Source organism: Lycorma delicatula, chromosome 7 (assembly GCF_047948215.1).
Source record: "Lycorma delicatula isolate Av1 chromosome 7, ASM4794821v1, whole genome shotgun sequence".
NCBI classification, from domain to species: Eukaryota; Metazoa; Arthropoda; class Insecta; order Hemiptera; family Fulgoridae; genus Lycorma; species Lycorma delicatula.
In genome coordinates this window covers 118163224-118182228 of record NC_134461.1, presented here as the reverse complement: position 1 = coordinate 118182228, position 19005 = coordinate 118163224, and the positions used below count along the sequence as shown (strand labels likewise).

The 19005-nt window shown below is 27.8% G+C and overlaps 1 protein-coding gene across 1 annotated transcript in view; it reads left to right on the top strand.

The window, feature by feature from the left end:
* The window catches only part of LOC142328146 (uncharacterized), a 646852-nt gene that overhangs the window by 174986 nt on the left and 452861 nt on the right, over positions 1–19005 (top strand). Inside the window, exons 4-5 of the mRNA XM_075371689.1 lie at positions 2330–2505; positions 8611–8757. Of these exons, the coding sequence (XP_075227804.1) occupies positions 2431–2505; positions 8611–8757 (222 nt within the window). The 5' untranslated portion in view covers positions 2330–2430. The remainder of the gene's footprint in view (positions 1–2329; positions 2506–8610; positions 8758–19005) is intronic.

Below are 19005 nucleotides of genomic sequence, written 5' to 3'. Positions count from 1 at the left end.
ATTCTCTGATGCTTATGAATTTCCTTGTTATCATTTTAACTTTACTTAAACCTTAATCCTTAATTGTTTTTTATTTACCATTAGTATACATTCTGCACTTTTGTTTATACAACTGTAGTTTATTTAAACTGAATGTTTTGATATAATGCACCTGTCTACTATGCACACACAGTATGATTAGCTTACGCACCAACTTGCATCATGAAATTTCCATTGAAGAAATTCATGTTTTTAATATTTTTTTTAAATTATTTATTAATTTCATTTTCCATATTTTGTTTAGTATATATTTTGATTAATTTCTGGATGTTGTATTGTTTTTAAAGACAATGGCAAAGGAAGTTAATAAAGTGTTTTGGTTAGCCTAAAAAAAAAAAAAAAGGAAAAAAATTATTTCTGTTTGACATAATAAAAAATTTTTATCATTTTGTTTTTATTTACTCATTTTTAATATACGTCTATTCATGTTTGTGTTGTTATGTTTATTAAACTGAAAGATCAAAAATTGTTTGATCTAATGATCAAACACGTTATCATTATGCAAACCAGTTTATTTAGTTATCTATTCTATATACTTGAAAATAGTTGCAGGAGGATCCTTGAGGGTAACTGGTGGTCATCCATTTCATTACTGTTGTTTCGTTTTATATAGATTCTAATTTTTTGACTGTGATATTAATTAAATAAATAATGAGCACATATTTGTCACATATTATTGACATGTTTATTAGTAAACATGTTTATTAATTTTTTATTCTGATAACCAGCCAGCCTTTCATAGCATTTTCACATGATAACTGGAATCGTTTAGTTTTTACTACAAAAACTAAACAATTCAGTTCTGTTCAGATAAAAATTTTAATAGTTTGATTACTTAGTACAGAGAAAAATAGTCACTACCAACCAGAAAAAGCCTCAATTCGATTTTTTTTTTTTTAATCTTGTAAGTTATAAAATTTTTATTCTTGATTTACTATTTTTACAACTGAATTAAATTGTTTACACTGAATTACAATATTTGTTATTTTATGTATACAGAACAAAACTGTTCATACATGTATAATTGCTATTTTAACAGTTTTTTATTTGATCATCTCTACAATTTAAATAGTTGAGTTTCTTTCAGATTCTGAATTTTTTTACAGCTAATTACAAACATAGCCCATCGAGCAGGTTTAGTAGTTCACTCATTGCAAATCACTTTAATTTTTAAAAATTAGGTATTTTTATACAGATTTAAATACTACTAGATAGTGGATGTCGGTGTGCTTTGGTTGTTGGGGTTAATTAACCACATATCTCAGGAACGGGAAATGGTTGGCCTGAGTCTATATAAGACTATGCCTCATTTATATGTCACATATATCATCCCCATCTCATCGAATCACGGGTGGGGAGGATTGCTTACTGTTCACTAGTTGAACAGATTGCAACGTATACTTTCAGAATAAATAAAAACTACAAACATTTTACTTTTACTTTTCATTTACATGTAAATTTACTTTTAATAAAATTAAGCTTACTTTTAAATAAATTAAAAAAAAAAACAAAACAGAATTACAGTATTATTAGATATAATTTTGCTAGAAAAGTCTAACAACCTTATACAGCACAAATAACAGCAATCTAGTTTCTAACAAAGCCAACAGGTGGCAGAAATGTAAGGGACAATTATTAATATTCTTATGTGTTGCTAGTTTCAAACAATTATGCAGAGGCAAAAAATCTTATAATGCAAAATAAAATACATGGATTAAGTAATTACCGTGGATTTTTATGGCCTTCATTTAAAATTAAATTTATAATTTAAGCTTTTTAAGGATACCAGTAACCATTGCAATAGACAATATGTTAAAGAAATGAGACCAACCTAGTCATATGATTGAGAAACTAAAAAAAAAGCTAAAATTATTAAAGTAATCAGAAGTCATTTTAGAAATTTCTCTTTTGAAGCATAGTGGTGCTTAGAGTATTATATTTCTTTGAATTAAGTATATTTTATTTATGTTAACTGGTATTTACAACAGTGTATGCATTATTTGTGTAATAAATTTTAAATGGCTATCTAAGGATTGTAAGATGTCTTACAGGTAAATATTAATACTACAAAGGAATGTGATAGTAATGTACACTTGGAAATGCCATGTGCTATTTTTAACATGATTATTTTTTAACAAAACATTTATAAAAATGTTTGTGCAAATATACAAATAGAAGTCATTAATTAAAATAAAACTATACATTTAATATAGTGGTTAAGTATTCAGCTATTCATAATTTTCGAATAATTTAATATTTATTTTCTAATTCATACTTTTTCTTTGAACAGGTCTCTTTTAAAAGGTTAAGTGAAACAACACACTGGCTTTCATTAAGCCAGGGCCCCCGGCGGGTGCGGGTGGCACAAATGGTTCAGGAGGAACAGCAGCTATGCCATTTATTGATGACGATTTACTTTGGTGCCCTGATAACGATGGAAAAATGGTCGATCTCTCTACTTGCCTTGTCAGTATTTTATTTTTTTATTACAGTATTACATAGTTTTGTACATAAAACAGTGTATTATTATTATTCTAGTAATTATTGAAGTGCTGTATTCTTTGTTCAAATTGGGAAAAATAAATAATTTAGTTCAATAAATTTAAAATATCAGTATTATCAATTAAAATTTTGTTTTTTTTAATATAAGCTCTTACTTTTTTTTTAAAAATGCATAATACTTCATTTTTTGAGTACAGGAATTGGTTGTAATAAAGAAGTATCTTTTAAGCACTTCTTCTACAAAGGAAATCTTGCATTAAAATTATGTTATTTAATATCTCTTTCTTAAAATGCATGGTGTATTGGTTTGTTGTATTTGCTCACATTTTTATTTTGTCACCATGGAAACAGAAGTACAATTTAGTCAAATTACTAATTATTTTTCTTTAATGAATGTCTGTAAAATACTTAATATTCTCATAAACATGAGGATACAGACACGTTGAGGGTCCAGAAACTAGTGTTTCTAGATTATAATATATATCTAATTATTATAAGTGCCAACTTCCATCACAAGTTACAGCACATCTTTCTTTGATCTGGAAGATTCTGATTTTGAATCCTGGTCAGTTTTGGCATTTTTTCACACTACAAAACTCATTTTTCATCATCGGCATTAATAATTCCAATTGGGTTTAGCACCTGTAATTACTTGAAGAATGAGTAAACACTCCTTTTTGGGCAGTTGTGTAAAAACACTTTATATATTATAGTGCAAAAATCACAGAAAACTGAAATTTAAGTATACAATTGTTAAGTTTAATTATTACATAAAGTAAATTTTTGTGTTAAAATTTGCTTAAACTAAAAAAAAAAGATTTTTCACTTATTTGAAAATTGGTTTTTTTACACTCCCTGATTTTCCTAAAAACTATAAGATTCATTTTCAGTTTTAAGAGTGGAAACAAGGAACTGTGACTTTTTTGCCACGTTTTATTTTCATATTATGTCCTGATCAACTTATTTAATTTTGAATAAAATAAATACTTTAATATCCAAATCATGTATTTCAGTGATTTTAAATGTAAATATTTGTTCATGGCAGATGTGTCAGTGTTTGTAAATTTGTGCATGTGATTCAGAACATATGTTTGCAGGTTAACAACTTTTTTTTAATTTAATCTATTATTAGCTACTGATTAATACAGTTCACTTGAAATTATTGTCTAAGCAGACAGACACTCAACATTCATTTAAAAAATAGTAGCATTTTAAGATTATAAACAAATTACTTTAAAAATAATGAGATTCTTCTTCCAAATAACCTTTTATTAGCTGCATCTTTTTCATCACTTAACCTGACTTTTCTAGCTGATAGCAGCACATTCTTTAAAGTGCTACTGGTTCCTCTGAAAGTTTCTTTAGAAGAGAGTTGCAATAATTGATAAGTTCATTATTTATCATTTTTAAAAATCGTATTGTTCAAATTACTGTAAATTGTCTCATAATTAATATGTATTGGATTCATAAAAAAAATTCAATAAACGAAGTATAACCGTGCCTTAAGTTCTAAGAAAAACAGATGAATTTATTTCTGCCTACTTGTGCTACTTTTTTATTTTTGTTGTATCATTCATTATTCATTTTGTTTGTCAGTTACAATTCATTTAAACAGGAACAGGTGGAATTCATAATTTTTCTAAAAAAAAACAGTAAATTTTCTTTTCCAGTTTGAATTAATGAAGTTGCATTGTACTATTCTAAGTATGAATTATTTTATCAGTACTGTTGTTCACTACTTTTGATGACCAGTTTAATGATTCGTGTTATTGCTTCCTTAATTATTACTTATCTTAAAATGTTACTGTAAAGAATTGACAGTTTAATAGAAAAGTTTCTTGTTGTCCAATAGTTTACCAGTTAAAATGTACAATTTTAGAGCTTTATTAATTATTTTGTAGAGATACACAATATTACTTAAAATATTCTTGAAAAATTGATAGATGTTAATCCTGCGCAAATGCTCAGCAATAAACTAATGACTAGTTACTACAAAGAAAAAAACTACTGTAGATATTATCTACTATAGTCATTTTATCACATTGTTTTTAGTTTTGATTATTTCAAAGATATAAATAAACGATGTTCAAAGATATATGTATATATATATATATATATATATATATATAAATCCAATCAATCCAAGTATAGAATTAATAAAATAAAATAGGATGACACCTACCTTATTTCATAATCCAAGCAAGAGTGCTTTCGCAAGTACTTTGCATCATCAGTTGCTCTATAATTTTTCAAATCTTTTGTTGCAAATTATATATTAAAATTAAAATTGTACATTGCAAATTGCACATTAAAATTGAAATTGAAATTTAAAGTTGTTAAAAGATCCTTTTACAATTAAATCAAAACAGAAATAAAACTAATTTTTTTATATTCAAAATTTTAAATTCTAAATTAAAATTAAAGTTAAAAATTGCATATATACAAAATACGAAGTCATTAATAAAAAAATTAAATTAAAATTAATAATAAAAATAAAATAGAAATCCATGAAGACTAACTAGCCAAAATTATGTGACTGTGCAGAGATGAAATATTATGAATTATCAACATCTAAAGAAGTGTTGCTATCTACAGCAGCTTTTATGATTGTGTTATCCTCATATTCTGTATGTAAGTTGATCAAATTAAATTTACTTTAATTTTTCTAAAATCGACCCTTTTGGAAATCATATGCCTCTGCACTATACAAATTATATTAATCCGACCAACACAAATACAGAATTAATAAAATAAAATAGATTGATACTTACCTTATTCCATAACCCAAGCAAGACCGCTTTTGCAAGTACCTCCCATCATCAGTTGCTCTATAATATTTTTAATGTACATATGTTGTAGATGGAAATTGAATTTTGTATTTTGTAGCAATTTTATGTATATATATATATAAATTGGTGATCTCCATAACAGAGTGGTAGTAACTTGACCTTTCATCCGGGTCCCAGGTTTGAATCCCAGTCAGGCATGACATTTTTCACACGCTACAAAATTCCATTTCTATGTACTACATATGTGCTTCAAGCTTATGTGTTGAGGTCATTAAAAGAAAATTCTTTGTTTTATTTGCATTTTTTAAATACCAAACTTATTTTTAGAAATAAGAATGATTTTACTTCCTTAACTGATCTGGGGTATTTCAGCTCCCTTTATTATTATTAATTTATTTATTCCTTGTTTCCTGCTCCACAGAATCCACTGCAACACAGACCTGTGCAAAAGTGTTGAGGATGATAGATATCTTCAAGCCTCCTCTAATTTAAAACTAATTACTTAAAAGTCTAAATGAGCTTTAAAGTTATGAGCAATTCCTGTTATTCTTTATGCTTATTATTTTTATTTGTATTTATTTACTTTACAAAATTTGTCAGTTCACTTTTCTTTGATTTCTTTACCTTACAATCAATTTCCTAATCATAATTCAAAGTATGAATGGAAAACTTTAAAAAAATCTGTTGGTTGATAAATACTGTGTTTAACAATGCCTAAGGAAGTGTGAGCTCCTAAATTCTAATCCTGGAGTTAGGATATTTTACAATTGATTATTGCACTTAAACAATTTAGCAAAAGTTTTAGCAGATATTTTATTAATTTTCTCTAGAATGATTTAGTTTGGGAAAAAACATTCTGCAAATAATTTATTTTCCAGTTGAACCTGAATCAAACGGTTGTAAAGGATTTACAGCTTACTTTAAATTGTGGTTTCTATTTTAAGTAAATGATGATCATATCAGATAGTTTATAAAACTCTGGAATAACTATTCTTATTTGATTTTTTTCTGTAGTTTTTTTAATTTTGTTTACAATTAATGTGCTGTAAATATTTTTTGAGGGGAGGATTCAGGCCCTAGGGAAGGTGGTAAACTCTTGATTCTTACAATGTCTTAATTCACCACTAACTGGATTATATCAAGGAGTATCATCATGGAAAATGACAGGTACAAAGAAAAGATAGAATGCAACAACTGAATCTAAATTTATTTAAACTGGTTAAGTGTGACAATACTGTATTCTTTTCAATTCATGCTGATGATAATGGCCATAGTAATCATAGGCACTTTATAATTTAATAGTTTTTTTTCAGTTAGAATCTTTTTTAGCTTTTAAATATAATTACAGTTGTTAAAAGTGAAGATTATTACACATTTCTCATTACTGTAAATGGCTGTTGATAAGTTACAGTTGTAAGAAGAAATGTTTATTTTGTAATGCTCTTTTTTTATTGAAATACTATTGATTACAATTGTTTCATTTTATTAACATTTTAATATTTTTCCATTTTCTGTTTAAATCTAAAAGGTTTTCATCAGATAGTGATCATGAACTCTAAATAAGCAGGATAAATTTAAACTATTATATTTCTACGTTCACAGATTAATTTCTAAGCCTATTCCAGTACATATCTTGCTAAAGGTCTTGTTTCCTTGACCTTTGTAACCTAATGTATACTTAATAGGAATGCTATTATTAGGCTTCCTTTCAGAATGCTTGTATTATCTACTTCTATAATCTCTCAATTTTATTTAAATCTTTATCTCAAGCTGCTTTCAAATATTTTATTACTGATTATGTCTAGAATTTTACTATATTTTTATACATAATAATTAGTAATGAAAATGATTTAAACTATGTTTAAATCATATGTTTATCCTTTCCCTGGTAGACCAGACCAGTGTCCATAGTTGTAATTAAACTAAGGTTAAACTATCAAGTTGTGTTTCACTAAAGGAACTAGGTATAAATTCCGTTGTTGTGAACAACATTTTCTTGTGGTATGTTTTATCTTACTGAAATTGCCTCAAATAGTATGAGACATTTACTCACTAATAGATTACTTAAAATGTAGAACTAGGTGTGGGGTTCGTGCTTCCTCAAACTCTGTTAGCTAGTTCAGAGGACAATGAAGTAGGACAGTCAAGATGTCCGAAAGAAGCCTACAACAAAGGTGAAGGCTGAGTCAAAATTCACCGATGTAAATGCCTTGGTAGACATTTACATCGATGACATCCCAACGAGGCCTGGCTAATTACTATGAGATGTAATCAGTTAGAGGGTCAAAAGATGACTTCCATTAAAGTCCATCATGGCTAGAAACAGGAGAGGGGTTGATGTGGCGACCAGAATTGTCATAAGGAGGGTGTCTTTCCCTATGGGGGTACATCCCAACCCCCATTATTGTGTTTAATTTGAAAATATAATTTTTAGCTACTAAAAAATGATATAAAGTGAGTTTTAAAAAGTTTATGTTTGATTTACTTTGGTTTATTTAAAATATTTACATTTTTTAACAATTTACTCTGTCTAGTAGTGTCTAACTGTTTGTGAACTCGGAACTTAATTTTTAAACTTTAGCATTTTCCTTTTTTTTATTACATCTATGGTTTGTTCCTGTATGTCAATGGTATTTTGTTGTTGTTCTATAAATCTTTAGCAATTAATTCCTGTTTTTTCTAAACATTTCTGTGGATTGTACAACATGTTGATTGAAATTTATTTGTCTTTTTCTCAATTTTTGTGGGTTTTTTTCAAATAAGAAACTGGTAACGTGTTACTGAAAACAACATTTTATTTAAGAATTACAGTGTCAATTGCATGTTTAGATTTCATTGGACTTTTATCATCACAAACTATTACTTCTCTGCTAAAAATCTTAAATTTTAGTTTATAATAATCTGTTATTAACTCTGTATGGTGACTTCTTTGTTGAATAATGATGCAGTTAATCTTACTGAGGAAACAGAAATACAGAATTTTTCAGTTTGTTGTAAGAAATTTGTTTTCTACAAAAAATTACTCCTCCTAAAATATATATTATATATTTCCTATTTTTATTCAATTTTTTTTTTTTATATAGATCTAATGTATTTTCCTACTGTTCATTCTGAATAATCATACTGATTGTTACTATTTTTCCTTTCTGAAACTGGAACTTTATTGTGCAGATAATGTGCTTTACTAAGAGTAAGTTTTATCTAATAAGTTATTCTTTTATTTATATTAACCACTACGTAAACATTAATAATTGAATACAATCTTTATTTTTATAATTAGGAGGGAGGTACAGATCTGGGAGAGCTATCTCATACGGATCTTAGTGGCCTGGTACCAAGCCTGGATGAAGAACAGGAAGATATCTTCAAACAACTGGCTGATACATCCTTTGAGCTGGAACAATTTTTTGATTTCAGTGAGGAAAAGGTTTGTATTAATGAAACAATAATGTAAGTTAAAAGACAAATAAAGATCCACTTTGAGGGTAATCTTTTCAGGTTTCAATTTATTTCTGTTTCTTGTCAGAAATAAAAAACCATGGTAAGCAATATCTTGGCTTTTTATAATTTAATCAATTTTTTTAACATAATTTATATATATATATATATATATATATATACTTAACGGTAGTGGTTAAATTAACAGGTTCAATAAAAGAAAATAAGAATATATGAGAAAAATCAGTTCACTTATTATCAACTTATGTAAGTGAAAAAAAAAATTCATATACTTTTAAAAATAATTGACTTCATTTTGAGAAAACATAAACATACTTTATTAATTTTAAAACATTTATTCAGTTTTTAGAACTACAATATTTTATACCATGAATATTCACCACATCCTTTTTTTCTGTTTAGCCTCCAGAACCACCATAAGGTATTACCTCGGAGGATGATATGTATGAATGTAAATGAAGTGTAGTCTTGTACAGTCTCAGGTCAACCATTCCTGAGATGTGTGGTTTATTAAAACACAACCTCATAAAAACACCAGTATCCACGATCTATTATTCAAATCCATATAAAAGTAACTGCCTTTTCTAGGATTTGAACGTTATAACTCTTCTTCTAAATCACAGCATCCAAAGTCTATTTTTAGTGTATTTCTAGCAGTATTTGTTTCTGTAGACTTAAATTTTCTGTGTTATGAAATCTACAATAACAGTATAACCTTGCATCCAAAATCTGGCAGTTAATATGTACATTTGGATTATAAGTTTTTCTATAAAGTATAAAAATATTTATAAATTTAACGTGTATATCCAATAAAATAATGCCATTATCTAGTTAACAAAATCTTCCTGGAATACACAAAATGAACTGTTCTGACTTCACAATGTTCTGTGTAGTTCAAATGAGATGTAGCTTCAAAAATACAGTGGACATTTGAAAGTCTTCCGTAGCCACACAATCTGCATTTGTCAATCATATTTTTACACACATCCACTAATAAGAGTGTTTTTGATTCTTTACATATACATAAAAAATACATCTTAACACGCTTGAATATTATGAATAATTTAAATACATACTATTATATACTAAATAAACAGACACAATTAATACCCAGTACATCTTAATACATGTCTGCCTAATCAGAAGAAAAGCCATTACAATAACATAACCTGGATTAGGGTGAAAACATCAACAACAATACCAGTCTGAAAATGTAACTTAATACAGATTGAACGTTGTAAAGTAGCTAAAAATGTTTTGAAGTGGATAAATAGTTTATAAAATTTGGTTCAGTTTGTCATTTTAGAAGTATATTAATAAACAACTCTTGTAGAAGCTGATATACACTTTTGTATAAAGAGATTAACAGACAACCAACAATGTACATGGAGACAACAATAAGTAGGAAATATATCTGAGATTAGAATTTAAAAAATTTCTTGAGTTCATCATGTTTTATCACACTTCTTGACCTGAACATTCTGTGAAAGGTTATTTATTACACATGCCTTCCAAAGTAATATTCTCTTTCTGTTAAACAGTATTATCAGAATGTCAATCAATGGAAATATTAATTATCTGAACCTTCTTTAACATTTCTAATTTGTTCATATAACAATAATTATTGGAGTATACAATTTATTGTTGATCTATTTAGTGATTTAAGGATTTGCTTAGCAGGTGTACTTATAAATTTATTTTATATTATGGTGAATAAAACTATAACATAAAATAAATGTATGTATTTGCACCTCTAATTCTTTGATCTCCAATAAGTATTTTATTTTGTGAATAAAATTACACAGGTCAACAGAAAAAAAAATGGAACTGAGATAAAAGTAGGTGAATTGGGTGTATTTTTTATACTGAATCTTAAAATGAAATCAGTTTTTCTTCATCAGCCTCAGATTTTTAGTTATAAACCTTTAAAATTTGTGAAACTTCTTAAATAATAGAATACAGAAATAATAATAATTACAATTAAAATTCCTACCACTATTTTGCAGACATTTACATTTATCTTAATTTTTCTTTTATTTTTTCCTTTTGTGTTCAGTGAAGTCTTCTTTTTTTATCATCCTTGATAATGTTGCTCTATCTGCAATATATCTTAATGAAGCCTTTCTCCTTGTTTGTCACTGATGTGACCCAAGTTTAAAAAAAAAAGTGAGAATGTAAAAATTGAATTTTCAATGACATTCTGCAGCCTAAATTTTTGTAGTTTACTAAGATTTCATTTATAAGCTGATCATGTTTTTTTAGCTTTTTTGTTTCCAAGAAAATCAGTAATGATATCTCTGAATGACTTCCATGCTGCTAGTTCTTTAGGATTCAGTTTTTTGTTAAATATATTTTCACGAATTAATTTTCTTATTTCTGGCTCAATGAATATTCCCTCTTCTAATTTGGCTTCACTTAATTGCAAAAAAACCTCAGCTAAATATATAAAGCCATCTTCATCTTTATCTAATGCTTTTACAAGATTTTCATCAGGCCCAGTTTTATGTGTACAGGTAGTAAAATAATACAACCTATGCCTGGGATAAACTGATTTTTTTTTTGACCAGTTTTTATTTGCGTAGTGTTTATCTGTAACCTGACTATCCCACAAACATAAAAAACACCTATATTGTGTAAAGTTACTCTGAAGACTGAGTGGTGAACTCGTCATCACAATTCAGCTGATTTTGAAGTTGACAGTTTTAAGGTTCAAATCCTAGTAAAGGCAGTTATTTTTATTCGGATTTGAATACTAGATTGTGGGTCAGTGTTAATTGGTGGTTGAGTTTCAATTAACCACACATCTCAGGAATGGTCAACCTGGAACTGTAAAGACTACACTTCATTTGCATTCATATCATCCTCATTCTTCCTCTGAAGTAATACCTTATGGTGGTTCCAGAGGCCAAACAGAAAAAAGAGAGACCAAAAAGAAGCTTTATCACTTTCAGGTCATCAATGATTCACCATGAGTGTTCATCATAATTAATAGCTTTTAATATTTTTAAAATTTTTGACATACTTTCATATGTTCCTTTCATTCCTACAGCATATGCTACTGGTATAGAAGAAAAATTATTTGAGTTATCCAACAACACTGCCTTTAAGCTTTTTTTTTTATGAGCCTGTAAGAAAATGCCGATCATGAATAACATATTCAATGTCCAGTTCAGACATTAGCCTCCTAACATATGGCAGGAACAAATTAAATCTCTCTTCTAAAATATTTCAGTAAATTTTCATTTCGATTTCTATATATTGCAATTTTAGTATCTTTATTTAATAAATTCCATTCTTTAAGATGTGAACCTATTAGTTCTACATGTTGTTTCAACAAATACGAATTAGGTTGCTTAGTTCTACATGTGTGATGAGGTGAGGTTCAGTATTTGATTCTTTTGGAATGTAATTAATATATATTGAAGTTGAGGATTCATCGGTTGAGCCTTCTGGGAAATCAGAAATTATTTCTTTCCAAGAAGTTGGAGCGATTGGAATTGGTAAATCAACACTAAGAAGTACTGGTCTCATAGCTGAACAAACATTTGGGCATACAATACTGCTTTTATTGTTTGAATTGAAAGCAATAACATTTGTTAAGCAAAAATAGCAGTCATAATAATGGTTAGTAGTCTTTCGCCAAATCATAAGTATGCCAAAAGGCAAATATTTGGAGTTAGGGAAAAATTTCTTTTTTCCCTAACCACTGGGATAGTTTAACATAGCACTTGGTGCATGCTACATGAGGAGTCCAGGATTTATCTTGGTCTCTCAAGGAACAATCAAAATAATGTTTATAAGCAGTTTTCAGCAAATTCAATGCTGGTTTTCATTGACTTTTCATGGTGAATTCTCCACAAATGTAACAAAAGATATTTGCAGAATTTTTACAAGCCTGATTTTTATTCATTGTAAATTTCTTAATGTTTTAATGAATGAAAGTAAACTGAAATATTACAGAAATAATTACTTAATTATAAAAATAATTAAGTTTTAATTTTTAAATACTTAATTACTTAAACTACTTCATAATATTGTTTTACTACGAAGTGCAATAAAATACAGTGCAAAACACATACACACCTTAACAAATCTTGATGTTCAATAAAATAATACCAAAAGTTGTTCTGTCATAAAAATCTTTCACTAAATTTATGGTATCACTGATGAAACAATCTTTGTAATAAGTGTATGATAAAACCACTACCACAACTAAAGAACACAGCAAGTCATGCCAAGAACTGAACTCATACTGAAGAAAATTTCATCACATTGATTATCTCATTACTTGAGTCACTGATATGTCTATACATGTCTGGCTTGACATGAAATGACATCATGCGATTGTTATGTATCAAATGTAGGTTTATAGCATGCATCACAATATAAATCTGATGTGAATAAGCAAACATACAGACATACTAACTCATTTGTATTGTTTGTTCCACGAATGATAGAACAAATAAATTTAAGGAATTGTAACATAAGAACATTATGTGATGGGTTGTTTCAGAATACATATTCAGATTCAGCATATAAAATACTATGTAGAACACCTACTCCCTTATTAGTTACAAATTTTATGTTGACCACTGTTATTGTTGATGTTTGGGAATGGCTGTTACAAACTTACAGCAAGTTATCTAGATTTAAGCTTTGACAAATAGTTTTCAGTAACGTGTAGTAATTTTGTGAGTTAATTATGGTTGTAAAATGATTTAATCATAATTACAGTTTACATTTTCTATAATTTCAAATTTTAAAACATGATTTGTAAATGTCGAACTTAAAAAGGAAAAAAACTTGTATACTTTTATCATACATTCACTTTTAAAATGTTGTATTACTTCTGTAATACACCTTTTTTTTTATTTAAGATCAGAAAAAAATAATTAAGATTAATACTATTAATCTTGTGCACTCACTGTTGCTGCTTGTCATAGAAAATCTATGCAATGGAGGAGTCCTCCATAACTAATTAAGTCTTCCATTATGTTCATGAAAGCTGATTTTTCAGGATGAAAAAAAAAATGTGTTCCTGTTGTAATTAAGATAAAGTAATAAAAGCATCATAATGTACCTTAAATACATATTTTATTATCAAATGGCATTTTTTTTCTTTTTGTTCTGACTGCTACGGATCACATTTTATAGTTTTGGCTTCTTTTCTTTTCCCAAAAGGTTTTCATTATTTTGCTTTGTTGTTGTACCTTTCTTCCATCCATCTATTTAGGTTTATTATTACCTTTCTCTTTCTTTCTCTCTGGGAACTTAGATTCTCAAATCACTTTTTTAAATTTCCCTCGTCTACACAGATTCTTAAAAATGTTTAATGTTTTAGATCTGTTTCTATTTTCTTTAAACCAGTTAGTCTATGTGACTTGTTTATGTATTAATTAAATGTTTGTTTTGTCAATGTTTGGTTGTTCATTCTGCATAATGGACATAAAACTGTAATCTTCGTTTCTGAATTAAATCCCGTATTTTTTTTTTTTGTATATTTGTAAATTCTTTTTCATTTTTCAATTTTGTAAATTCTATTTCATATTTTGGTCTATAAATTTTTCTTAAAATTCTCTTTTCTACTTTTGATATTTCTTGTTCTAAAAAAACTGCAGACATTGTAACCATGCAGTGATTCTGGTGGGATTACAGTTTTACAGTTCCTCAATTTGGAGTTATGTGACAGGGATATTTTACTGTAAATGTTCTTTGTTAGACAGTAGGCATGTTCCATTTCTTGTATTCTATTTTTCATCCCATTTTTTTCAGTTATAGTTGGAGTTATAATTTCTCCCAAATATTTAAGTTTTTGAACTCTACTTATTTTTTTGTTGCCAGAAATTTTAAGGTGTTGAGTTCTATTCTTTTTGTCATTAGAAAACTAATGAGTTTTATCATAAAAAATTTGAAGACCAATTTTGCTTGCACAATCGTTTAGTTATTGAATTTTGATTTTAGCCTCGTCTATATCTCTTGCAAAAATTGCAATATTGTCTGCAAAGTCCAAAATGTTTGTGTTTATAAATTTAGTTTTAATGCCTATTTTTATGTTTAATGTATATTTAACTTTTTAAGCTCTTTCTCCCATTCTCTTTTAATTTTTTCAAGGTCGCAATTAAAGAGGATTGGTGACAGTCTATCTCCTTGTCTTAACCCAATTTTAATTTTGAATGGTTCTGAATGTTCCCCTAAGAATTTCATTTTTGATTTTGTGTTTTTTAATGTTTCTTTTATAATGTTTATTGTCATGGGATCTATTTTAAATTATTCAAGGATTTTAAGTAGAGATTCTCAGTGGATGAAGTCATAGGCTTACGTAAAATCTATAAAATTGTAACAAATTTTGAGTTTTTAATTTTCTGGTATTGGAAAATTTGTTTTAGATTAAAGATTTGCTGTGCACAATTTCTTCCAGGTCTAAATTCACCTTGATGTTCTCCAATTCTTTTTCTATGGTTGGTTGTATTTTACTTAATGTTTTGGATAAAACTTTGTATGGGGCTGACAGCAGTGAAATTCCTTTGTAGTTGTTGATACTATTTATTCATTTTTAAAAAAAATTGTTTAACATATAGGTTTTACAAAAGTACAATGAATGTAACAGATAACCTGACCCTATCATTAAGCTATATAAAATCTGGAGGAAAAAATATTATTGGGTAAGGTAGGCCTAACTAAAAAATATACATTTTATACAATACTAGAAAATAATTATATTAATATTAACAGAAAATTAAAAAAAAAAAAAAAAAAATACAATATAGCTTTATCTGATAAAAAAATTACCTTATTAAAAACAAAATCAAATAAATTCTTTTATTACTCTTATTCATTTATAGTAATATATTATAAATAAATCATTTTATTTAGAAAAAAAAACAAATCTGATTATAATAAGTCATAATTAAGAAAATGTTAATGAAGATTATTATTTAAGCACATATTTTTATATTGACTGAACAGAATGTAAAAAATTCAGGGTTTTTAAAGAATTTTTGAATAATATTATTTAAAGATTGAGTCACAGAGTAATATTATTTCTGAAAGAGAAAATGTTTTTATTGTTTTTTAAAGAAATTGGTGGGAAGATATTTTAAATAGTCAGTAACTTATTAAAAATGAGAGTAAAGGCATAAGTTCCTTTTTCATAAGGCTAAGAACTGTGTTGAGTTAACACAAAAACAGTTCTACTTCTGATTTGATAGAGGTTATATTTTTATTTTTTAAGACTAAGTGATTATTCTTTTTTTTTTAAATTTCCACATTCTCAAATATAAACACAGGGAGCAATTTTGTTTTCTAAATATTGGTCTACTTGATTCATACTTACAGGCATCAAATAATAATAATAATCTGACGGCCCAGTTTGTATCTTGGAAATTCATTAACTTTTTGAGGTAGTGCTAATGTATGATGTTATACTTTAGATGGGAATGTATGTGTACATAATAAATATTTAATGATGAAATGTTTAGTATTTTATTAAGGCACTTCAAACCAGACAGTGCATTTTGAATTTTGTTATTCAAGAGAATTTGCCATTTAATAAAACAACCCAGAAATTTTGCTTTATAGGCAACAGAAATGTCTCTGTTTTCTATCATTATCATTAAAGAGAACTCTATCCATACGATTAGCAATCCTATATTTATCTGCGAAGCACAATATACCACTTTTATTTCATACTTAGAGTTGAATTATCACAATCTGTCCAGTGAAAATTTTTTTGATCTGCTATCGCAAGAATTTTCAAGTCCTTTTAAACATTTCTTTTGAGTTATAGGGTCAGTTGTATAATTTGCGAAGAGGGTAACAATGAACAGTTAACGATTTTGAGGAAGATGTTTTAATACATATGACAGAATGTATTAATATTAAAAACATAATAATTTTATTAATATCAATGAAGTTAATTTCATTGACATTAATAAAATTAAGTTCCTTAGGTCATTGTCATTTTCCCCTATTTTCCAGTCACTGTAAAAATAAACAAAATCATTCTTGCACAACTTCTCTCCAAAGTGTTTTGTAAGGAAAGATTTTTGGTTTCATGAAAAGTGTAGGGACAAGGGAAGAAATTTTAGCGCTTAGATTAATAGTACAAGGAAGATTATAAAGAAAAATATACCAACATACTTGGGATTTATAGACCTAGAAAAGGAATTCGATAACATAGACTGGAATAAAATATTCAGCATTTTGAAAAAAATTAGGGTTCAAATACAGAGATAGAAGAACAATTCCTAATATTTACAGTAACCAAACAGCAACAGTAATAATTGAAGAACATAAGAAAGTAGCCATAATAAGAAAGAGAGTCCGACAAGGATGTTCCCTATCCCTGATACTTTTTAATCTTTACATAGAACTAGCATTTAATGAAGTTAAAGAACAATTTAGATCTGGAGTAACAGTACAAAGTAAAAGATAGTAAAAGATAAAGATGCTACGATTTGCTCATAATATAGTAATTCTAGCTTAGAGTAAAAACGATTAAGAAGGAACAATGAATGGCATGGATGAAGTCCTACGCAAGAACTACTGCATGAAAATAAACAAGAACGAAATTAAAGTAATGAAATGTAGTCGAAATAATGAAGATGTAAAAATAGGAAGAGAAAAGATTATGGAGGTAGAAGAATTTTGTTGTTTGGGAAGTAGAAGTACTAAAGATGGATGAAGCAGGAGCAATATAAAATGCTGAATAGCACAGGCAAAACGAGCCTTCAATCAGAAATATAATTTATTTACATCAAAAATTAATTTAAACATTAGGAAAATTTTTGAAAGTATGTGTTTGGAGCGTAGCTTTATATGGAAGTGAAACTTGGACTATTGGAGTACCTGAGAAGAAAAAAACTAGAAGCTTTTGTAATGTGATGCTATAGGAGAATGTTAAAAATCAGATGGGTGGATAAGGTGACAAATGAAGAGGTGTTGTGGCAGATAGATGAAGAAAGAAGCATTTGGAAAAATATAGTTAAAAGAAGAGACAGATTTATAGGCCACATATTAAGATATTCTGGAATAGTCACTTTAATATTGGAGGGACAGGTAGAAGGAAAAGATTGTGCAGGCAGGCAACATTTGGAGTATGTAAAACAAATTGTTGGATGTAGGGGGTATACCGAAATGAAATGACTAGCACTAGATAGGGATTCTTGGAGAGCTGTATCAAACCAGTCAAATGACTATAGATAGAAAAAAGGAAAAATTGAATATAATTAATCTTCTTTTTTTTTATGTATCTTAATTAATTTCATTAACCTCTGCATTAGATTACTTTTCCTTGTTTACATAAACTTAAATGTTCACACTGATCTACACAATAGCTTCTTTCACATGCTACTGGAATTTTATCCAGAGATATTTATTAACAATTATTCTTTTGGATGTAATAAGCTTAAAATGCCATGAAGAATGCATTCTTTCTGAAAGTGTGTCAGGTGGCACAACTGAACACTGACCACTCAGTTATACCTTCTTTCCAGTACATACCAATATTCCAGTTCTTAAGTTGTTACTGTAGATTGTTTTTTCTTTTTTTTTTGTTACTAACATATTCAATACACAGTTAACAACGGTACTCTTCTTTTTCACCTCATTCATTTAGTTCAGACTCTATCAGGATGGATAATGTACTAGCACAGAAATAGGGAGGTAAATATCTCAGATGTAATATTAAGTCATAGCAAGCTGTTAAAGATCATTTGCTGCTCTTGTTCCATATCCACATCCATATCCATCTTCCATATAAAATCCATCTGACATAAGTCTGATGGTATGGAGAACTCCAGGTTTGGTTCTGCATAGGTGTTGACAAATTTTTGATGCAGTTCAGTTATTTATTTTCATATCAAACATAACAGTAGGCATTCCATGCAGTAATATTAGATTTTGATGGTCCTTCACAGACTGCAAAATTATGTAAATATTGTGACTGGCTCTGTATGAACTATGTACTATGATTGAACATAACAAATTTTGGTAAAAATCTGAGTTAAACATTTAAAGTGTTTCCCATTTTTATCTAATTCTCATTTTCATCTGTGCTTTCATAAAAATTTTTCATTAGTTTCAGTTTAATGTCTAATGATGATAAAATAACTTGGTGAGGCTTACACATGGAATATTCTTAACAATTTGTTCTCTTGAAGTGAATTATTTCTTTTTGGCCAGCCTTTAACTAAGTACTAGTAATATTGATTGATAG